Here is a 23930-nt window from a genome sequence, read left to right on the forward strand (position 1 = left end):
GGTTTCCTCCCACAATCCAAAGATGTGCAGATCAGCTGGATTAGCCATGATAAGATTGCCCCTTAGTGTCCAGGTACGTGAAGGTTCGGTGGGGTACAGGGATGGGGTAGGGAAAAGGGCCTAGGTAGGGTGCTCTTTCAGAGGGTCGGTGATAGACTCAATGGGCCGAACGGCCTCCTTCTGCACTGGAGAACTTCTATGATTCTATGGTCAATAAATATTCTCCCCTGGATGAACATTATCTCTTGTCCAAAGGATCTCAGCAGTAGTTTTCAGAATGTGCATCATGTTCCACATATACCTCAATCACTCGCTGTTCACCCAGATTTCACCTGTCTCAATGAAATTGTTTTCTGATTTTTATGATCAGACTAATCCAGAAACCTCCACAGCTTGCGAAATATTGAGGGACATTTTTCCTCTCCATTTCTAATACGTTCCTCAGGGTAGTGTCCTAGACCCAACCATCTTCATCAATGGCCTTCCCTTCCATCATCAGGTCAGAAGTGGGGATGTTTGCAGGTGACTGCACAATGTTCAGCACCATTCGCAATTCCTCAGATAATGAAGCCATCCATGTCCAAATGCAGCAAGACCTGGACAATACCCAGGCTTGGGCTGACAAGTTACATTTGCACCACACACGTGCCAGGCAATGACCATCTCCTACAAGAGAGGATCTAACCACTGCCCTTGACATTCAATGGCATTACCATCGATAAATCCCCCACAATCAACATCCTGGGGATTACTATTGATCAGGAACTCCACTGGACTAGCCATATTAATACTGTGGCTACCAGGGCAGGTCAAAGACTAGGAATCCTACAGCGAGTAACTAACCTCCTGACCCCCCAAAGCCTGTCCACAATCTACAAGGCACAAGTCAGGAGTGCAATGAAATACTCTCCACCTGCCTAGATGAGTGCAGCTCCAACAACACTCAAGAAGCTCAACACCATCCAGGATAAAGCAGCCCGCTTGATTTCTCCCCCTTCCAAAAACATTCAAACTCTCCACCGTCAACGAACAGTGGCAGTCGTGTGTACCATCTACAAGATGCACTGTAGTAAGGTTCCTCAGCCAACACCAGAGCCAGATAGATTCTTGATTAACAAGGGGGAGGTGAAAGGTTATCGGGGGTCAGCAGGAATGGGATTGGGGTTTCAATCAGATCAGCCAGGATCTGATTGAATGGCGGAGCAGGCTCGAGGGGCCAAGTGGACAACTCGTGCTCCTAACTCACATGTTCATATGACTTACACTGAATCACCATTACACAAGGCTTCAATTTGAAATTCTCATGCTTGCTTCAAAATCCATTCACAGCCTCATCTCTCACTATCTCCCTAATCTCCTACAGCCCCACAAACCACCCAGATATCTGTGGTCATCTAATTCTGGACTTTTTAAAAAGTGTTTTATTGCTGCTTTTTACATATTATGCACTATACAAGCAGTAAGGGTAACGGGGCTGATTACAATGTACATATTGGGTCACTGTACGCTGTACTTAGATTGGGTCACTGTCTGTGCGGAGTTTGCACGTTCTCCCCGTGTGTGCGTGGGTTTCCTCTGGATGCTCCGGTTTCCTCCCACAGTCCAAAGATGTGCAGGTTAGGTGGATTGGCCAAGATAAATTGCCCTTAGTATCCAAAATTGCCCTTAGTGTTGGGTGGGGTTACTGGGTTATGGGGATAGGGTGGGGGTGTGGGCTTGGGTGGGGTGTTCTTTCCAAGAGCCGGTGCAGACTCGGTGGGCTGAATGGCCTCCTTCTGCACTGTAAATTCTATGATTCTATGATTCTATTCATATGCTGACGTCCCCCCTCCCCCGTCACGTTCACTCTTTGTTTCAGGGTCCTTTCCCAAGCCCTTCACTGTACATGGGTAGTTATTCATTATTTACAAGTAGGCAGTGCCCTCCCTTCCCCCTCCCCTTTTGTCGTTGGGCCTTCCCTCTACACGCCCCCCCCCCCCCCCCACCCACCACTCTCCCTGACCTGTTTTCGACCTTCACTTGGGAGTTCCTTTCCATGTTCTTGTTCTAGGCTATCTGGCCTCTGTGTCAGTTGTTTTCTGGCCTCCCCTTCCTTTTCCTGGTAGCCTTCCCCCCCCCCCCCCAATTCCTGTCTGCCTCCTGTGGTACCATTGGCTCCCGTGCGTCCCCCGTCCCCCCATTCTATTGCTGTTGGCTTCAAATAAGTCCTGGAAAAAGTTGGTGAATGGCTTCCGCGGTTTGTGGAAACCACCCTCTGACCCTGGGATAGTGAACTTTATCTTCTCCAGATGGAGAAATCCCATAGGTCTGCCAGCCAGTCTGTAGCTTTGGGTGGTGCTGCGGATTCTACGGCGGGTGATTAGAGAAACAAAGGCAAGGGCGTCGGCCCTCTTCCCCATGAACAGTTCTGGCTGGTCCGATAGCCCGAAGACTGCCGCTTTTAGGCACGGCTTCACTCTCACCCCCACAACTTTGGACACTGCTTCAAAGGAGGCGTTTCTGAACCATCAAGTCTGGGGCATGTCCAGAACATTTGGGTGTGGTTGGCTGGGCCTCCCTGGCACCGTTCACATTTGTCATCCACCCCGGGAAGAACCTGCTCATTCTGGTCCTTGTCAGGTGTGCTCTTTGCACCACTTTAAACTGCATGAGGCTTAGCCTTGCACATGAGGAGGTGGAGTTGGCCCTGCACAGTCCTTCGCTCCAGAGTCCCGACCCTATTTCCATCCCTTGCTCTTCCTCCCATTTTACCCGAGTTTCGTCCAGTGGGGAGTGCGTCCTTTCTAAAGGTTGTCCGTACAGGTCCCCACAATTTTGCCTCCCCAGACTGTCTGCATCCAGTTACACCTCTAGCCTTGTGCTTTTCGGGTTCCGTGGATATGCAGTCATCTCCTTGCGTAGAAAGTTGTTGATCAGTAGATGTCAGAGTTTGTTCCCGTTTGGTAGGTCCAGTCTCTCTGTCAGCTCCTCTAACTCTGTATTTGTTGGAATTTAGAAGGATGCGGGGGGGATCTTAGAGAAACAGAAAATTATGAAGGGAATAGATAGGATAGATGCGGGGAGGTTGTTTCCACTGGCGGGTGAAAGCAGAACTAGGGGGCACAGCCTCAAAATAAGGGGAAGTAGATTTAGGACTGAGCTCAGGAGGAACTTCTTCACCCGAAGTGGATTGTGAATCTATGGAATTCCTTGCCCAGTGAAGCAGTTGAGGCTCCTTCATTGAATGTTTTCAAGATAAAGATAGATAGTTTTTTGAAGAATAAAGGAATAAAGAGTTATGGTGTTCGGGGGGAAAGTGGAGCTGAGTCCACAAAAGATCAGCTATGATCTCACTGAATGGCGGAGCAGGCTCGAGGGGCCAGATGGCTTACTCCTGCGCCTAGTTCTTACGTTCTTATGTTCTAAGGTCGCTGGTCTGTCCCCTGTGTAAAAGTCACTAACAGTCAGTGTCCCGCCATCCTGTTTCCATCTTTTGAAGGTGGCATCTAGCATGGCTGGTGCAAACCTATGGTTGCCGCAGGTGGGGGCCATAATGGACATATCATGGAAATGTTGCCTCAGCTGGTTCCAAGTTCTCAGGGTCGCTACCACCACTGGGCTTGTGGAGTGAATTTCTGTCAGGAATGGGAGCACTACTATAGTGAGGGCCTGGAGGGTCATCCCTGTACATGAGGACTCCTCCATCCTTACCCACTCCGTGTCTGGTTCCTTTAGCCATCTCCTCATTCTTTCCGCTGTGGCTGCCCAGTGGTAATATTACACATTCGGGAGGGCCAGGCCGCCCATGTTTCTTCTCCTTTGTCGTAATGTTTTGGGGATTCTTGGATTCTTGCCCAACCCCCACACAAATGCCATAATCATCTTATCTATTGAATGGAAAAAGGCCTTGGGGATATAGATCGATATGGATCCACACAGGAAGAGGAACCTGGGCAGTACATTCATCTTGCTTGTTTGCACCCTCCCCGCCAGGGAAAGTGGGAGTGCATCCCATCTCTATAGGTCCTTTTTGATTTCCTCCACCAGACTGGTCAGGTCCCACTTGTGGATCTATGTCCTGTCGTAGGCAATCTGCTCCCCCAGGTAGCGGAATTTGTTTTGAGCTATTTCAAATGGTAGACCCTCCAGCTCTGCACCTCCCCCTCTCGGGTTCAATTGGAAAACGTCACTTTTGCCAAGGTTGAGTTTGTAGCCAAACTCTTCAGGAGCTTCATGATTTCTTTCATGCCACTTTGCGGGTCCGAGATGTAGAGGAGCAGGTCATCCGCATAGAGTGATACTCCGTGCTCCCCGCCCCACACCCCACTTCAGAATCTCTTTCAACCTCTAGTCACTCTCATGGCAATCGCCAGCGGCCTGATTGCCGGGGCAAACAGGAGCGGGGAGAGTGGGCATCCCTGCCTTGTGCCTCAGTGCAGCTCAAAGTATTCAGCTGGTGATGTTGGTCCGTATGCGCACCTTGGGGGCATTGTTTGAAATTAAAAGCGACATGCTTTATCTAGCGCCTTCCACAACCTCGAATATCTCAAAGTGCTTTACAACCAATGGTGCTCTTTTGAAGTGTGTCGTCACTATTGTAACGTAGGGGGCAGCCTGTGGCACAGTGGTTAGCACTGGGACTGTGGCACTGAGGACCCGGGTTCGAATCCCGGCCCTGGGTCACTGTCTGTGTGGAGTTTGCACATTCTCCCCATGTCTGTGTGGGTTTCGCCCCCACAACCCAACGATGTGCAGGGTAGGTGGATTGGCCACACTAAATTGGGCCTTAATTGGAAAAAAAATAATTGGGTACTCTAAATTTATTTTAAAAAGCTATTGTAACGTCGGTGGTATGGAAACAATTTGCACACAGCAAGGTCCCGCAAACAATATGATAATGACCAAATCATAGGCCTTTAATGATAATGGTCGAGGGATAAATATTGGCCAAGACATCAGGGAGAATTCCCCTGAACCTCTTCATAATAGAGTCAAAAGATCTTTTCCAACTTGCTGAGGGGCAGGCATCTTTCAAAAGATGGCACTTCTGAGTTTGTGACACCTAATCAACCCTGCACTGGAGTGTTGGCCTATAATTCTGACCCATGATTAAAGAGTGTAAAGGTCAGAGCGCTATCAATTGAGCCATGGGACAAGAACTGATTAAGGGCCTTTGGTTTGCATCCATCAATAAAGAGGACAATTTAAAAAAACACAAAAATGAGCTGCAGCCAACCCTTCAACACTGCTCTCGTTAGCTGACTCTTAACTAGAGTGAAAAAAATAGTTACAAACAACAAAATATCAAAACCCCATCAACCATTGTGTTTTCATATTTCACAACAGAACGCAACATAAAACTAAACCTCAAACAGCAAAAATCCAGCCCCAAAAGAACAAGAAAATGCAAAAATAAACATGGAACGGCAACAATTCAACATGTCCACTCCCCAAAAACTCGATCTCACCGCACCCAACCCATATATCTTTACAAAGGAGTCCACCTCTGCCTGTGCATCAAATAAATAGGCCTTTCCTAACAGTGCAGGGTACACCACACTGAATCAGACTCCACTTTGTACAGGGTGGCCTTGGCCTTGTTGAACGCAACCTTCTGTCTTCACCAGCTCTGCTCCCACGTCTTGGTAAATCCTGATGGCATGGCTTTCCCATATGAGGTCACGATGCCCCCCTCGCCCATCTCAGAACCCGCGCTCTCTCTTTGCAGCTATAAAACTTCACACACACGGGATTCTCAGGACGAAGCCTCTCCCGATTGTACAGTGGGCTCGGTTCAACGTAGGCGGAGACATGAATCCATTCTCCCCCAACATCATACAGAACATCTCTGCAAAGTACTCTGTGTTGGGGCTTCCATCTCTCTGGCAGCCCCACAATTCGAACATTTTGCCTCCTAGAGCAATTCTCTAAATCATTCATATCGGCCTTCAGCAATTTATTTGCTTCGGCCACCAGAGATATCTCCGCTTCCAGTGAAGCAATCTGACCACTATGTCTTGTAAGGGTTTCGGGCAATTCGGCCCTTTTGGAAAAACTCAGAGACTGTAAACTGACTTTTCAGCCAAGATAACAGAACCAGTTTTCCCAGCAGGCTTGGCCCGCTGAGCTGAGTAGGGACATAAGTACATAAATATTTACAAACACCCCCCTAGGAGCTACAAGGAAGAAGGAGCCAGACAACAAGATAACATCAAGACACAGACAAAGGGGCACGGGAATACACAGGAGGCTTGCATGCAAGCAGGACAATGGGATGGTCATAGCCCCATGCAAATGTAAATGACCTGGCCTCCACCAGAGCAGAATCCAATTAACACCCCATCAACATAGCGAGGTGAGAATAGCAGCCATCTCCGGAGCAGCTGGAAGACACTGAAATTCTTCACAAGAGGGCTTAACCTCGTTATCCTAGGAAACAGACTGTCTGGGTTCAGCACATTGCGCTGGAAAAGCCCCTGTAAGATCAGCGGTAGGAAAAAACCAAGTTGGAGGCGGACCTGGGGGAGGTACTCCAATCTTGACAGGAGCTACCGGCAGAAACTCACTGGGAGGAGGGGGGCGGAGCCAGCGCCAAATTCAAATCGCGCAGGTCTGAAAAAAACCAAGTTGGAGGCGGACCTGGGGGAGGTACTCCAAGCTTGACAGAAGCTACCGGCAGAAAAACCAAGTTGGAGGCGGACCTGGGGGAGGTACTCCAATCTTGACAGGAGCTACCGGCAGAAACTCACTGGAAGGAGGGGGCGCAGCCGGCGCCAAATTCAAATCGCGCAGGTCTGCCTAGCTGGAAGGGGCGGACCTGCAAGGAATACCCGGAAACATACAGCTCTGACCGGCTCAAAGGGGGCGGGACCAGCGGGAACTTTAAAACTTACCTTTTTCAATGCAAAAGGGGCTGGCCGATCACAGAACAAAGCCAGGTATAACAATATAAAAGGGGCTGTGTTTTCGATTGGGGGTCTCTTCGTTCTTGGCTCGACCTCTGCACCCCTGACTTGACCTCTGCAGCCTGTGACCGTAAGTACCCCGCAGCAGCTTGCGAAACTCCCTTGATTTTAATAGTGGTTGAGGCTTTGGGGAAGGGAACTTGTTTTGTGCCTTGTGATATTGCTAAAAACTGTGTAATCATAAGAATTTTCGTTGTGTCCGCTATATTACTTTTGAATAGACTTAGTTGTATTAGAGCATAAGATTTTATTGTGTTTCTCCTGTTGATGATTTTGACCTGGGTTTTGCAATAAACCTTGATTTGATGATAATTGGAGTCGTTTAAATTCTTCAATCTTTCACCAGCGATCTCTGACCAAGTCATTGTTAAAAATACTCCTCACCTTAATTCCGGGTTCAAGAATCGAGGGTCATCTTGAGCGATTCACTCAGGACAGACTGCTGGTTAGGAAATAAACAGCAGTGTCCTATTCTCTCTCTTGGGAAAGCTACTCTAGTGGAGTAGGAACCGGGTGGGTGTTGTACCACCGGCAAGAGAGAGAATCACCTGGGTATTGGTAGGGGTCTGGAGATCTGTGTGATATAAGTCTCAGGCTGTCGGTTAGGAATAAACGGCAGGCTTGAATCAGTGCTCTCTTCAGTGGAAGTGTCCCAGTGCGACATCCCCTGGCCTCTGAAGTTTCAGTGCCAGCTGGAGAGAGACACACACAGATATTCAAACCCCAGATATCGGCCCAGTAGTGGAGTAGCGGAGATGGCACCCTCTACAATGGCGACCGCGGCAGGACCCCGGTGGTTTGGAGTATGTGACGTGGCAGAGGGGGTGAGGGAACGAAGCAAAATGGAGGAGAGAATATCCTCATATTTGTGGCAAAAGGTCAACCTCACCAAACCTTGGGTCTCAGAATTGATCAATGCGGAGCAACCGGTAATGGCAGCGGCTGCATGGACAGAAAGCAAGGCGCACAAAAGGCACTTGGAGAAGGCAGTTTGGCTGGTTTGCCTGTCTCAGCAGGTAGTCAACGCAGAGCAAAGGATCGAAGAGTTAGAGCAGGAGGCTAGCGCAGCGGAACGACTGCGGGGGGAAGTGGCAGAAATGAAACAGGAAAGCGAGTCTAACAGATGTGAGAAGGACTATCTCCACTGCCAGATAGTGGAGGGTAAAGAAAAGGAACGGAGGCTCCAGGAACTCTATGCTCGGAGTACAGAGCAGTGTAGGAAGCTGGAGGGGAAGTTCCGGGACATCCAGGCAGCGTACCGGGTGGCTCGCGAGGAAGTAGGGGACTGTGCCCATGGGCCGTGCCAGGCACGAATAACGGAGTTGGAGGAGACCTTGTCCAAGTTCAGGGGACAGATACACCTGGTAGGTCCAGGGGGGGTCCCAAGGGGCAAGGTGCTCCTCGCAGCGGATGATTCCCCAAAGGCCAAGGGGAATAGACCGCCTCCTGAGGCACCGGGATCGTGTCCGGGTCGGCAGGGGGGGATCGGGCTGCACGTTAAGGGGCAAGTCCAAGGGGGGTCGGCAGTGTATCCCCAGGTAGCGGCGCCTCCTATATGGGTAGCTAGCCCGGGGACAGGGGGGCTACCCAACGAGGCAGGAGAGCTGGACAGTGGGGAGGAGGAGCAGGAACCCCAGGTAGGGCAGATGTGCCCTGTCAGGCAAAGGAGGTATGGTCCCCCGGCGGGGATGGCAAATAGGGGACCGATTGAGGGCGACATTATCGTTCCTCATGGGGCATCCGCGCTCAGGGGGATGGTGGCCCACGTTCCCAAACTAACTCAGAAGGGGGACCCATCGCTGCATTTTATGGAGGTGGAACAGGCAGCCCACATCAATGACTGCGACGAAGGGGAGCAAATAAAGATGCTCCTGATAACCCTAGATGCCCAGCTATGCAGGACGGTGACCTCTGGGAATGGGGGAAGACCTGACACCTGGGCGGCAGCACAGACTGCTGTTCTGGAGGCCATGGGTTTGAACCTGGGGAGCCCTTTCATGAGGGTGGGGGAAACCAAGCAGCAACCAGGGGAATCTCCCACCATGTTCGCAGACAGACTATGGACTGTCTATATGGAGGCATGCGGGGTTCCCGCGGATAGACGGAATCTAGGGGAAAGAACCGCCCACTGGCTGAAAACCCTAGTTGCCAATTGCCTCCCTAGCGTTAGGGCAAAAGCCGAACACTGGTTCGACCCGCAGACCCCGGCCCTTAATGAGGAAGAGGTCCTTAGGAAACTTACCCTCGCATATCGTAATGGGGAGAGGGGTGAGGACAAGCCTCTTAAGGGTAAAGTGCACGAAATCGTGCCAGCAGCCCCTAAGAGAGAGTGGAAGCATGAGGGCACCCGGACCTCCGACAAGAAACCGGTATGCTACGGGTGTGGGAAGGCCGGGCATTTCAAGAGGGAATGTAAAAACCCCAACAAACAGGAGAGGGCTCCCGCAGTAGAGAGTCAGACCCCGGTGGCAGGAGCAGCTGCCCCGGGAACCATCGAGATAAGTAAGATCTTAGCCCTTTTGCAAGGCTCAGGACAGGTGGCTATGGCAACGGGCCAGGGGCAGCCCGCCCCCGCACCCAGGGAAGCCTCCGAATGACTAGCCCCTCAGCCACCCACCTTTCTATGCCCACTGGAATATGGCCCGTGCGGGAGACCCTGGGTAAAAATGGAGGTCCAGGATACGGTCGGGAGTTACCTACTGGACACCGGTGCTTCCAGTACTATAGTCCACACGGACAATCCCCGAGCATCCCCTCTGTCTAGCGGGGTACCCTATAGCCTCATTGGTTTTACCGGGAACGAAAAAATGGGTTTTTTCTCTGTTCCCCTGTCTATCAGGTTAGGGGCACTCCAGGCGCACTGGAAATGCGTCCTGATGAGATGGGAACAGGAGGGAAAAGGGATCCTAGGAGCTGATTTCATAGTGGCTCATCAGATCCTGGTGGACCTAAGAAATCACTGCCTGTGTGGTGCAGCAACGGAAGGGACTGAAAGGGAATTGAGGGTAATAGACAGAGCCCAGGAGAAGGGAGCTTTGTGTGTGGTACAGCCAAAGGAAGGGTACGATCTAGAAGCCCTGGAGAGGAATACCCCGGAAGAGTTCAGGGAGTATGTCCGCAAGAATCTGGCTGCTTTTGCCACCCACAAGCATGATTGTGGGAGAGTTACTGGGACAGAGGTCAGGGTAGATGGGGACCCCATGTCCCAGCCCCAGAAACAGTACCGCTTCCCCCGGGAAGCAGAGGCAGACTTGGAGGTGGCCCTAAACTCACTGGTGCGGCAAGGGGTGTTGAGGACAATTGCCACCCATGTAAACTCCCCGCTCTGGCCGGTGAGGAAGCCGGACAACTCCTGGAGGGCCACCGTGGACTACAGAGTCCTGAATAAACACATTCCGGCCTGCGCCCCAACGGTGGCGGCCGTGGCAGACTTGTTAGGAGAAATTCCAGCATCCGCCTCAATTTTTACGGTGCTGGATATTTCAAATGGATTTTGGTCCGTCCCGGTCAGAAGGGAAGACCAATACAAGTTTGCCTTTACCTTTAAGGGGCAACAATACACCTGGACCTGTCTCCCGCAGGGATTCCACAACAGCCCGAGCATTTTCCATCAATGCATGGCTGAATGCTTAAAGGGTTTCAGTGAGCCACACAAGCTGGTGCAGTATGTGGACGACATCCTGTTGTTCACCAGTAATAGTGAGGAGCATGGGCCCCTAGTGGACGAGCTGTTGGGGATGTTACACAAAGGAGGGCTGAAAGTTAACCCTAAAAAAGCACAGATCGGACTAGGAGAGGTGAAGTTCCTGGGGTTAACCCTGAGAGCTGGGGAGAGAGGGATTGACACCGCCAGGAGACAAACAGTGCAGGAACTCCCAGTCCCCGTAGATGTAAAGGGGATACGGTCCTTTTTAGGAATCACCGGCTACTGCAGGGATTTCATTGAGGACTATGCCACCACAGCAGCGCCTCTGCTTAGGCTGCTGCACAAGGGGGTGGAGTGGGACTGGGACAGCAAATGTGAGACGGCGTTCGTCCAACTCAAGCAGGACTTGCAGAAAGCCCCAGCCCTGGGAGCCATTAACCCCCGGGAGGAGTTTTTCCTGGAGGTGGCCGCAGGCAGCGATGGCCTGAGTGCTGTGCTCCTCCAGACCCGACATGGCAAATTGAGGCCGGTGGTGTACTCCTCTCGGGTCCTCACAGACGTGGAGCGGGCATACTCCAACTGTGAGAGGCATCTGCTGGCCACCCACTGGGCAGTAAAGCGGATGCAGGTATTTGTTAGGATGGGCCCCATCACTCTCCTGACACATCACACCCCGACCCAAATGCTGCTGGACGGCCGGATTAAGGACGGCACGGTCAGCAGCGCCAGAATCACCAGGTGGACCCTCCTGCTGTCTCAAATGGCCCTTCAGGTAAAAGGGCTGAATGAGCCACAGCTCGCAGCCAACCTGATATACCCCGGGGAGCCACACCACTGTTCCGTAGAAGGGGTATGGGAGGTAGGGTTCGGACTCAGGGCAGGGCTGCACCCGACAGGGAGGGAGATCTATGTGGATGGGTCCAGTACGGTAGCGGAGGGCGTCAGGCTCACGGGCTGCGGGATCTGGGACCCCGATGCCGACATAGCCCTGGCCCTTAAACTCCCCCATGCACTCAGCGCCCAGCAGGCAGAGCTGGCTGCAGTGATGTATGTGGTCACCCACCCCGACCGTTTTCCCACGCCGTATACCATCTGCTCAGATAGCATGTTTACATGCAACTCCTGCACGGAGTACCTGGCTATCTGGTCCCGCCGAGGATACACCTCCTCGGATGGAAAACCACTGGCCACAAAACCCCTCCTCGAGAAGATCGTGGCGGCAGTTGGGCAGGGGGAGGACAGGTATATCCTCAAGGTGAAAGCTCACTCCAAAACAGAGCCACGGGGCGAGGGGAACCAGAAAGCAGACGGCCTGGCTCGAGAGGGGGCTAAGAATGGGATAGCATGGGACCCGTACGAAGAGGGACAGGTAGCGGCCGTTACAAGACAGCCCCAGAGGGGGGATGGGACAAGTTTGGCCCCAGATCTGGCCACTGCCCAGGGACAGGACCCCGAGCTGAAAAAAGTCATAACGGCCATGGGTAAACAGGAAAGGATAGAGGGGCCCTATGGGGGAAAGGACATCACCCTGAAGGAGGGCATGCTCTTCAGGGGGGACCAGTGGATAGTGCCTTCCCAGCATCATAGGGAATTTATCGAAATGGCCCATGAAAGCCCCGGAGCGGGACATCCCGGCCCTGAGACCACCTGGCAACGGGTGGAGAGGGTGGGGTGGTGGCCGAGCCTCCGGGAGGATGCTCGCGATTTCTGTGCAAGCTGCCTGGTGTGTGCTACCAATAACCCGGATCCCAAGAAGAGAAAGGTCTCGTTGGGGCACATCCGCAGGGTGGAGGGGCCCTGGCAGTCGATACAGATCGACTATATTGGACCCCTTCCCCCAGCGGCAGGGGGTTACAAGTACTGTCTGGTGTTGGTGGATATTTTCACCAAGTGGGTAGAAGCCTTCCCCTGCCGAACAGCCACCGCAGCAGGCACAGCCAGGATACTGGTCAGGGAGGTATTCTCGAGGTGGGGACTCCCACAGTTTGTGGAGTCAGATCAGGGGAGTCACTTCACGGGACAAGTGATGCAAGCGACCCTGAAAGTCCTGGGGATTAAGGCAAAATGGCATGTGGCTTATAACCCTCAATCCTCAGGTCCTGTGGAAAGGTTAAATAGGACCATAAAGGAGAGGATCAGGAAAGAAACTGGCAGCTCGCCCAACCGGTGGGTAGAAATCTTGCCCTTAGTTTTAATGGGGATCCGGGCAAGCCAGTCCAGAAGCACAGGGTACTCCCCGCACGAGCTCATGACAGGGAGAGTCATGAGAACCCCGATCCATGTCAGGGTACCTTCCCTGACAGAGGGGCAGCTTAGGGAGGTAAATCGAGACAAGTTTGCTAAGAAGCTGATGGAGCAGCTAAAGGAAATTAACTGGCAGGCAGCGTTTAATATGGGGACCCAGCACCGGAGGAACAAGCTGCTACTCGAGCCCCACACTACCCAGGAATGGGCCATAGGGGACCAAGTAATGGTCCGGAATTTTGCACGGGTAGGAGCCTTTGAGCCACTGTACGCGGGACCGTACAGTATAGTGGACAAGGCCAGCCCCATGGTTTACGCAGTACAGCTCCCCCGGAAGATTAAATGGTTCCACGTGAACCAGTGCAAACTTTTCGACCCCACCAGGGCCGGTAAGAATAAGTTGGGGGGGGGGGCTGGGAGTGATAGTGGAGAAACCGCCTGCAGAATTGACGACGGTGGGGGAGGTCCCTGACTCCACGACCACACAACCGGTGGCAAGGTACTGTCCCCAAGGGGCAGTCCCAAAGAGACCGACAGTGCTGCAAACACCCAGCCCAGGGACAGTGATGATTCCCAAGCCCTTACCTGTGGGTCAGGTGGCCTGCCTTAGTATAGAGGCTAAGGAGGCGGAGGAAGGGGAACTATCACCTTGGGCTTGGGAACCAGTCAGGGCACGAAGGAGCAATCGGGTCTCCAAGCCCCCTCTAAGATGGTCACCCTCACAACTCCCTAGAACCCGGTCCCGCAGTAAGGGGGCCCGAGTAGAAGGGAGCGCTGAGGGATCCCCGAACCCTGTTGGGGAAAGAGAGGCAAGAGGCAGCCCGAACCCCCGGGAGGGGACGGTCTGGCCCGAGCCATTCGACCAAACAGGCGGACTGCCCCCGTTTAGCGGGGCACAGTTTTAATTTGGCCACCCGGAGACGGGTGGCACTGTATATATCATATTCCCTTTTCTTTCCCCCTGCTAGTTCTAATTAGTATGTAGTTGTGTGTGAAGTATTTAGGATCGTGGGGACACAGGAGCGCCTGGTACAAGGGTAAAATAATGAAGCACCAGGCACTAGGACCCTGGTGCAGCCGGGCTGTAAACACAGAATCACAGACAGGCTGCGGCAACTTCAAAGCAGGAGCTGCTGCCGCCACCGGATAGCACCCATGCACTTCAAGGTAGGTAGTTCTGTGGAGGCAAGGATGTGTTTTGTTTGTCTTACAGATGGGGCACCCGACGATGTGGAGTTTGCTGATCCTGGCGATGGTGGGACCGGGAGAACTCCGCAGAGGAGAGACAGAAGAGTCCTTTGTCTATGGGTGTTCTGGCGGCAGAGCCCCCCTGGTCACTACCGGACAGGGAAACCAGGTGGCCATAGAACAGGCCCGCTACTCACACCTAGGGAGGTGGCCTGGGTGGCTGGGGTCGAACTCCACCAGGTACTCCAGCCACCAGAGCTTCACCTATGGAGAGGCCTCGGTACTCTGCGAGGAGATACAGGTGGCGACTGACCGGGTTAGGGTGACTGAGGGCAGGCGGGTGTGTTTAACCTGTGAGGGGGACGTTCCTGTGGGGAGATGGTGGTGGCTCAGGAAGCTGAGCCCGGACATGAGGGATCGATCCTCGGACTGGGAACGAATGGACAATAACACCTACCGAACCATCACGGGGTCACCGGGTAGGATCACCGTTTGCTGGGATAAGTGGTGGGCTTCCGACCAGGGCATGTATCTATGTTTGTGGGGGTCGGCCAAGGCATGTCCACAAGGGGCATCAATCACCTTTGTAAGGTGGTGGCAAGACACCGGACATGGGATAAATTGGGATCAGAATGGGAAGGGATGTGTAACCCCCGGAGGGAAAGAAACCGTGAGAGCTACCGAACTGCTGGTTCAGGTAAAGAGGCCCCTACCCACAGCCCAACCAATCGACCCTCACAACTGTCCAATCACCACCCGGGGGCCCGAAAATGGTTTGCTGCTCGTCCCAACAAAGAAACTATTATACCAGGGGATACATTACGCGGTAGCCTCGGTGGTGCTAAACCTAACCGAGGTGAAGTTACCAGAGTGGTGCCCTCGCAAGACGGAACTATTGTACCAGGCGCTGCTGAAGGACATGTTCCAGAAATTCCACAATTTGGATTTTGGGGACGTTGAAGTGGAGGATTTGTACAATAGGGCAGGGGAATTTAATGGGGACTCCAGTAGACAACGTAGAGGGCTAGTCAATGATGGGTTCACTGCCTTCAATACGGGGACATCCATTGTCAACAGCATGGATACTGTAGAGCTGGCCTTGCAAATCAATCAGCTAAAAGGCCAGCTGAGAAAGGTATTGAAGGATGAGAACACAGTAGTGCGGTCGGGTTTGCACGAGGAGGTGGCAATGACCCTACATCTAAAAGAAATAATCGCGCAATTGGAAGGGCATGCAAAAGCCATTAACGCGCTAATTAAAGAAGATCGAAATTCATCGGATCAGGCTGCCCAGAATGAAGTGTGTGGGCTGTATGGTGCCTGGTTGCTAGGAGAGGGGAGGAGTAATCTGGAGGACCTGAGACAGGGTCAGGTCCCCTCGTGGATTAGCAACAGGCACTTGGCAGCGCTGCACCCATTCCACAGGGTTTTGAGTCCTTGCCAGCTCCGTGCAGCCTCAGAGGCATACCCGGTACCGGTCGATTGTGGGAGGTCAAACCACACAATCTTGGGGGTCATCGTGAGAATCCCAATCTTGGGTAGTTCAGCACAGCCGGTGCCGCTGTACCGAGTGGAGAATGTGGGGGTCATTCGTGGGGGGGTACACATTCGGTTTGGAAAGGTCCCGCCGTATGTCATAGTGCGGGAGCGAGCTGTGGCAGGCATTGACCTCTCGGGCTGCCGGAGCCGGGGAGCGCAGGTAATCCTGTGCCCTCAGCACCTGGGCACTGAGGCGCGACCCCAGTGCGGGTTCAGGACTGTTGGGGCAGAACCTATTAACTGCACCATGGAGGCAATGGCAGCGAGCCATGTCCAGCCCCAGGTGGCATATATAGGAAGTGGGACATACTGTGTCACCACTGGAGCCCAGCAGTATCAACATGGGCCACAGCAGTGGTGTCCGATACTGCACAGCAGCTTCTGTTTTAAACCCAAGGCAGAGGTCCAGGTGGCACAGCAACGGATACTGCCCATTCCACGACCCTCCTCAGTTCACCTCTCGGTACGGGAAAACATTACTAACATACAAGAATATGTGGCCCGTTTTGGGTACGATATTCCCCCGGTTAAGGAAGACCTAAGGGTATTACTGCAAGCTGTGGAAGTCTCACAAAGACACTTTTTCTCCTTAGAGCAAAAAACCCAAAACATTGATCGTGAAATTACAGATCTCAAAGCCCCGGACTGGTGGAACATGGGATCATGGATTGTGATACCAGCCTGGATCCGAATAGCCTCACACTTGTTAGTAGTATTACAGGTGTTCGTAGTTTTGTACTTATGTTGCCTCAGCTGCAGGTACCGACGACGGAGGAAAATGAAGAGCCTTCATCGGGTCCTCGGGGAGACGCTGAGTGCAGCCCACAAAAGAAAAGTCGTAGTGTAAATAGTTGTGTGCAGCGCGGGTTTTCAGTTATTTGATTGTAATATATGTACAGGGACCCTTACGTTTGGGGTTCCGGTGAAATGTGTATATGTTACTGTATGTTTAAATTAGATATGGTCTTGTCTTTCCCTTTCATTGAAATCAGGGGTAGCCTAGATTAAGGGAACTGTCTTGGGACTTGTAGTTTCGCATGTTGTTGGGGGGGGGACCTACGGTCCACACAAAAGGAAATAATTGCCCTTCACCTGTGTCGATACGGTCCAAGCAGGTAGGGACGTATCGAAGGGGCATCTGTAAGGGTTTCGGGCAATTCGGCCCTTTTGGAAAAACTCAGAGACTGTAAACTGACTTTTCAGCCAAGATAACAGAACCAGTTTTCCCAGCAGGCTTGGCCCGCTGAGCTGAGTAGGGACATAAGTACATAAATATTTACAAACACCCCCCTAGGAGCTACAAGGAAGAAGGAGCCAGACAACAAGATAACATCAAGACACAGACAAAGGGGCACGGGAATACACAGGAGGCTTGCATGCAAGCAGGACAATGGGATGGTCATAGCCCCATGCAAATGTAAATGACCTGGCCTCCACCAGAGCAGAATCCAATTAACACCCCATCAACATAGCGAGGTGAGAATAGCAGCCATCTCCGGAGCAGCTGGAAGACACTGAAATTCTTCACAAGAGGGCTTAACCTCGTTATCCTAGGAAACAGACTGTCTGGGTTCAGCACATTGCGCTGGAAAAGCCCCTGTAAGATCAGCGGTAGGAAAAAACCAAGTTGGAGGCGGACCTGGGGGAGGTACTCCAATCTTGACAGGAGCTACCGGCAGAAACTCACTGGGAGGAGGGGGGCGGAGCCAGCGCCAAATTCAAATCGCGCAGGTCTGAAAAAAACCAAGTTGGAGGCGGACCTGGGGGAGGTACTCCAAGCTTGACAGAAGCTACCGGCAGAAAAACCAAGTTGGAGGCGGACCTGGGGGAGGTACTCCAATCTTGACAGGAGCTACCGGCAGAAACTCACTGGAAGGAGGGGGCGCAGCCGGCGCCAAATTCAAATCGCACAGGTCTGCCTAGCTGGAAGGGGCGGACCTGCAAGGAATACCCGGAAACATACAGCTCTGACCGGCTCAAAGGGGGCGGGACCAGCGGGAACTTTAAAACTTACCTTTTTCAATGCAAAAGGGGCTGGCCGATCACAGAACAAAGCCAGGTATAACAATATAAAAGGGGCTGTGTTTTCGATTGGGGGTCTCTTCGTTCTTGGCTCGACCTCTGCACCCCTGACTTGACCTCTGCAGCCTGTGACCGTAAGTACCCCGCAGCAGCTTGCGAAACTCCCTTGATTTTAATAGTGGTTGAGGCTTTGGGGAAGGGAACTTGTTTTGTGCCTTGTGATATTGCTAAAAACTGTGTAATCATAAGAATTTTCGTTGTGTCCGCTATATTACTTTTGAATAGACTTAGTTGTATTAGAGCATAAGATTTTATTGTGTTTCTCCTGTTGATGATTTTGACCTGGGTTTTGCAATAAACCTTGATTTGATGATAATTGGAGTCGTTTAAATTCTTCAATCTTTCACCAGCGATCTCTGACCAAGTCATTGTTAAAAATACTCCTCACCTTAATTCCGGGTTCAAGAATCGAGGGTCATCTTGAGCGATTCACTCAGGACAGACTGCTGGTTAGGAAATAAACAGCAGTGTCCTATTCTCTCTCTTGGGAAAGCTACTCTAGTGGAGTAGGAACCGGGTGGGTGTTGTACCACCGGCAAGAGAGAGAATCACCTGGGTATTGGTAGGGGTCTGGAGATCTGTGTGATATAAGTCTCAGGCTGTCGGTTAGGAATAAACGGCAGGCTTGAATCAGTGCTCTCTTCAGTGGAAGTGTCCCAGTGCGACATCCCCTGGCCTCTGAAGTTTCAGTGCCAGCTGGAGAGAGACACACACAGATATTCAAACCCCAGATATCGGCCCAGTAGTGGAGTAGCGGAGATGGCACCCTCTACAGTCTCGAAGGACCACTTCCAGGTCTTTGATCATGGCTCCATGGGCTTTCACGGTGTTGTTGGTGTTCTCCAGAGCCACTTGGATGGGGCCGCGGCCTCCTCCATCAATTTGGGGAATCTTATGACACAACCCGCCAGTGCTTTGCGGATTCTTTCGCCAAGGTACACAAAAGCACCTTGGCCGTTAGTGGAGTGGCTAGAACCCCAGATGCCTCCACCATTTTTTCTGCTGACGAGGTCTGAGAGGCATCCGATTCCGTTGACAAGCCTTTACTGTCTGCCTTTTTTTCCGCTGGCTTTTCTGAGCATTTCACCTGTATAGGATCCTTATCCCATTAATTCTGTGGGTTTTCATAGGAAATATCCCCCTTAAACCAAGAGAAAAGGGTAAAATGTGAGGTACTCTAGTGGGAGCCACCTCGTGCATGTCTTCCCCCATATATAATGCCACCAGAAGTCACAAACTAGATAGTTAGTAGGAACGGAAGTGGAGTGGAATTTTTGTTAATCAAACAGTAATAGGCTGCTCCAGTAGATTCTGATGGAAGTCAGTCACAGGAGATTGCATAACTAAATTCAAGACACAACCAGATGTAGAACAAGCTTGTGCTTCCACCTAGAGGAGAGGAGGCGGGCAAACAAGATTGGCAATTTTTCTCTTTGTTTTTGTCTCTTACCCACTGCCTCTTCGGGAGTCCAGTAGCCGGATGCGTCGCAGATACGGGTTGAAGCAGCCGAGTGTGCATACTGATAAAATTTCCCATCCTCATCACAGTCACCACATAGGTTTCCCACCTCTCTACAAAAGAAAAAGGAAAAGAATGTTTAAATAACCTTGTAGCCCAGCCTGTCTTCCTCTCCAAGAATGTACGGTCAGGGTGGTGCTGAAAAGAAAAGATGCAACTAAAGATCAGCTCCCTCTGTTCTAGTTAACTGAGCCACGGAGATCAGGAAGTTTTTAGGTTACTCTCCAGCGAGTCCAAGCTGACATAAGTAATATTAGTAGGGGGTACAAGTGACCTGTGTACCTTCCCCAGTTAGTCATGAAGAAAATTGGTATCTTTCTGTCCAACAGTCTGCTGAATAAATGCATGTCAAGCTAAGCGGGAGTGTGACTATCGTTGTAACCACACTTATTGTTAAGTAGCCCTTTGACACTTGCTGCCCAACCTTGAGAGCAAAATCAGACACCCTATTGCCTTGAGAAGAGGAAATGAGGGAAAAAATTAACCTGAAATTAGCCTTGTGAATGGGGCAATAAATATTATGGCATGGCCAGTGCAAGAAAGAAATGCTTGCAACCAGCAAACTACATTGTATATTTACTATGTAACAAGTCCTTGATATCAGATATCAGCCTCTCCAAGTGCCCTTCGATAAAGTAGAAAACATTCACTCCTTGAAAATCAGAGTAATCAAAACAATCTTTTCATTGCGAAACTTAAATTGAATAACCATCCCACCCACATCTAAAAACATTCAAAACAGAACACTATTTGGATAAACAAAGACATAGAGCAGAGTATGTGAACTTGTTAAAAAGCTCACTGAGTGCAGTTTGAAAAGTAACACACTTGCTTCAGACGACATGCGGAAAAGTGCAACATTGCTAGATACAGGAGGCCATTCACAGCTACCTGAACTTCTTATTGCAGAGAAACTTTCTAAGTTCTTCCTGTTATGACATCTAAAGTGTTTCTTCGGAATGGCTGTGGCTCAGTTGGTCGCACTTCCTTTTTTAAAAAAATGTATCCAATTAAGGGGCAATTTAGCGTGGCTAATCCACCCTCCACATCCTTGGGCTGTGGAGGTGAGACCAACATAGACACGGGGAAAATGTGAAAACCCCACACGGACAATAGGGCATATGCCTTTAAGTTGGACTTCACCTTTAATATTTAAGAAAAGGAATCCAGCAGGATGTGTTGACATTGGTGATGGCTCATCTTGATGAACTTCCTGTCAGCCAATGAGCAGTTTACTTTGCCGGGCTCCGGGCCTGGAATGCACTGCCAAGTGAGGTGGTTGAGGCAGATACGTTAGCAACGTTTAAGACTGATCTGGATAGACACATGAACAAATGGGGTATAGAAGTATACAGGCGGTTGGTCTAGATAGGACTCGTGATCGGCACAGGCTTGGAGGGCTGAAGGGCCTGTTCCTGGGCTGTATTGTTCTTTGTTATTTGTTCTTAGCTGATAGTCTATGCTGATTGGTGCTGACCATTCTGGAATGTTCTGCCAAGGGCAGGAAGGCTTCATCTGGTTGTTAGTTATGGCTTGATCGAGAAGCTGGAGGGCCACAGACCGGATCGCTCTTTCTTATCTGATAGCCTCTGTCTAAAAACCTGACCAAAAGACCTTTTTCATTATACAGCTTGTGAGTCTGTTTCCAAGTTTCAGTTTTGTTTTGAACCCAGAGCTGAAGGAAACTCTTTTGAGTTTCTCTCCCTGAGAGGATAAAAGCTCTCCGACACCGGTTTGGAGATTCTGTTTTATCCTCAGTGAAGCTGGAGGCTCAATGCCATGACTTTTCTCTCTTACCTGATGGTCTCTATCTAAAGATCCAAAGTAAAGACCTTTCTCTCTACAGCCAGATTGAACTCCAGGAAGTTCAGTCCAGCCACTAGCTGCAGGCAGGGTCAGTTGTTCAAAAACCCCTTTGAAACTCTTGTGTGGGGAACTTTGTTTTTATCTCAGTTAAGCTGTTGGTCCTTCTGGTGGAGCCAGAAACAAATAGCAATTACAAAGGCCTAAGGTTGTTCTTTAGACTGGAGGCCCAAGTTAATAAAAATGAAAGGGACTCCCTGGAGGAAAGTCTACAGCCTATTAAAAATAAACAGTTATTCTGTTCAACATTCAAACCTGGTGGCTATAACTTATTGAGCTATCAAGGGACCAAAGATCTCAGACACTTTATACAAATTATTGGTGATTTCACTTGTGTTCAGACTCCAGGGTCTGTGGGGCTGGAATCGAGCCCACCAGTAACCCAGGGTGTTGCAACATAAATTAGGGGCTCGTCCAGGATCCGAAATAGTAAATGGCAAATTTTGAGTATAGTGTAAATTTTAAAGAGATACCAGGTTTGCAGTGATATAACAGGATGGCCCTGGAAGCTTGTAAGTATTTTCTTAATTTGAAGACTTAACTCTGATTTATTTAGAGGGGCTTCGCTAAAACCCATCAGTTGAATCGGTAGGGAAATTAAAACTGGCTGTACCAGTTAAAGCTAAGAAGGCGAAGGTACTTGAAGTGTTTGCTGGGCAATTAAATTTGATGGTAGTGCAAGAAACACAGAGCAGCCAATGAGACAGTGTAGCATCAGGGATGTCTTTGGGTGGGGAAATTGAGCTGGGGAGAGTTTGTTTCCAGTTTGTAAATGAAAGGGAATTAAAAAGAATGGTAATGGAAATAAGAAGAGAGGAAAGAGAAAGGGAGAGCGAAGAACAAGACAAGGAGAGCGAGTTCCAGCTTAGGGTACTGGAAATAGGTGGGAAACTTCTAGAATGTAGAGCAGAGCTTAGTCCTAGAACTGAAACCAGTGGTTATATGTTTAAATGTATACAGGCTCCCTCTAAATTTGAAGAGAAGGAAGTGGAAATGCTCTTTGGGGCTTTTGAGAAAATAGCGACCCAAATGGAGTGGCCAAAAATAAAGTGGATATTTCCTCTGCAGGGTAAATTTACGAGGTAGGCTCAGGAAATGTATGCTTCCCTATCAGAGCAGAAGTCTAAGGATTATGAGATGGTAAAAAAAAAGGGCATTCTGGATGCAGATGAATTGGTTCCCGAAGGACATAGGCAAAAATTTGGGAATCTAAGGAGACAGCTCGTACAGACTTTGAAAGGGTTAAGCAGAATAATTTTAATAGGAGGGTATGAGCATTGAGAGTTGAAACTACCTATGAGGCTCTGACAGAGGTCATTCTCTCAGAGCCTCATAGGTAGTTTCAACTCTCCTCGAGGAATTTAAGAATTCCCTACCTTCTACAATAAGAAGACACGTTGAAGACCAGAGGGTTCAAACAGCTCGGCAAGCAGCAATTATGGCTGACAATTATGAGCTAATCCATGAATTTAAACATTTGTTCCATCACCCCATAATTTTGATAAGGGTAGCAAGTGGGAGAGTGAAAGGAAAGCATGTAGCCAAGGTAGTGAATGAATTGCTGGGAATACTCCGAGATCTCCGCCTCAGACCAAGAAAGAAGGTATGGCGGGTGGAAGTGAGATTCGGAAGCCTCGTTGTTGCCATTGTAACAAGGTGGGACACGTTCATCCAGCATCTTCAAAGTTGCAAGGAAAGCCCTTGGGACTTGTGGGGATTCAGAGGGAGGATTCTGAAAAGAGAACAAAAGTGTAGGAAGTGGAGAAAGTCTAGGGCGCAGACTGTACCATTAACTGGACTCAAGAAACCGGAGGTAAACACTGCTGTGGGAGCGAGTGTGAGTAATGAGGTAGATGAAAGATATGCTAGCTTTGTGTCTAAGGGGAAGGTCACCCAATTTTCCTCAACTGATCTTGCCAAATCCATAACAATATTAAGGGACACAGGGGATTTTCAAACTCTCGTGTTGGTGAAGGATGTGGTTTTCCTTCTAGAGGGCTCAGTGAAAGCTGAGGTAATAGAGAATGGGATAGGAGGAAGTTGTATCCCCTTTCCATTGTATAAAGTGCAATTGGAGTGTGATTTAGTGTCAAGTCCAGTAATTGTCGGAGTGGTTAAGGAATTTCCCGTGGAAGGAGTCGGCTTACTTTTGGGGAGTGAAGGTTGTAGTTTCACCCATGGTTACTGAGAGTTTGTCAGAAGCACTGCAGTTATCACCTGAGATGCCAACAGTCGGGCATGTTGGAGCTAGGAAATCTCATTTAGCGGTAGATGATTCAAAGAAAGAGATGTTGACTGTTGTTGATCACATGTCAAATGACTGTTGTAGTGAACCAGATTCTGAGCATTCTCAGACCACAGATGACCATAGGGATGAAATCGCTGGCTTTGAAAGCAGACCAAGGCAGACCAGCAGCACGGTTCAATTCCCGTAACAACCTCCCCGAACAGGCGCCGGAATGTGACAACTAGGGGCTTTTCACAGTAACTTCATTTGAAGCCTACTTGTGACAATAAGCGATTTTCATTTTCATTCATTTCATGAGGGTCTTGACTTCGATTTTGGTTCTGCTTATGAGGAAATGGTAAACAGTTGTAACAAGAGTGGTGGCAGGGAGGAAGAGTTAGTTGAGAGTTTTGACTTTGATTTTGGTTCTGATTATGAAGTAATGATAAACAGTTGCTACTGAATAGACCGGCCATTAATTGATCTTGAACCATTGGCAAGTAATTCTTCCAAAGCGAGTGAAAGAGATAGCAACCAGGAAGAAGAATTGGACTTTTCTAAATGTAATTTTTTACCGCCTCTGGCAGTAAACCCATTACCATTACTATTTCCTTCAGGTCAAGGAATTCACCAGAGTAGTTTTACTTTTAAGGAAAGTATACCCGACCGTACGCATCA

General features: G+C 50.2%; 1 protein-coding gene across 1 annotated transcript in view; it reads right to left on the reverse strand.

Annotated features, from left to right (window-relative positions):
• Positions 1-23930, reverse strand: part of pappa2 (pappalysin 2) — a 726002-nt gene that overhangs the window by 401451 nt on the left and 300621 nt on the right. Inside the window, exon 6 of the mRNA XM_072511622.1 lies at positions 19094-19215. Coding sequence (XP_072367723.1) covers positions 19094-19215 — 122 coding nt within the window. The remainder of the gene's footprint in view (positions 1-19093; positions 19216-23930) is intronic.

Source organism: Scyliorhinus torazame, chromosome 7, assembly GCF_047496885.1.
Source record: "Scyliorhinus torazame isolate Kashiwa2021f chromosome 7, sScyTor2.1, whole genome shotgun sequence".
Classification (NCBI taxonomy): Eukaryota; Metazoa; Chordata; class Chondrichthyes; order Carcharhiniformes; family Scyliorhinidae; genus Scyliorhinus; species Scyliorhinus torazame.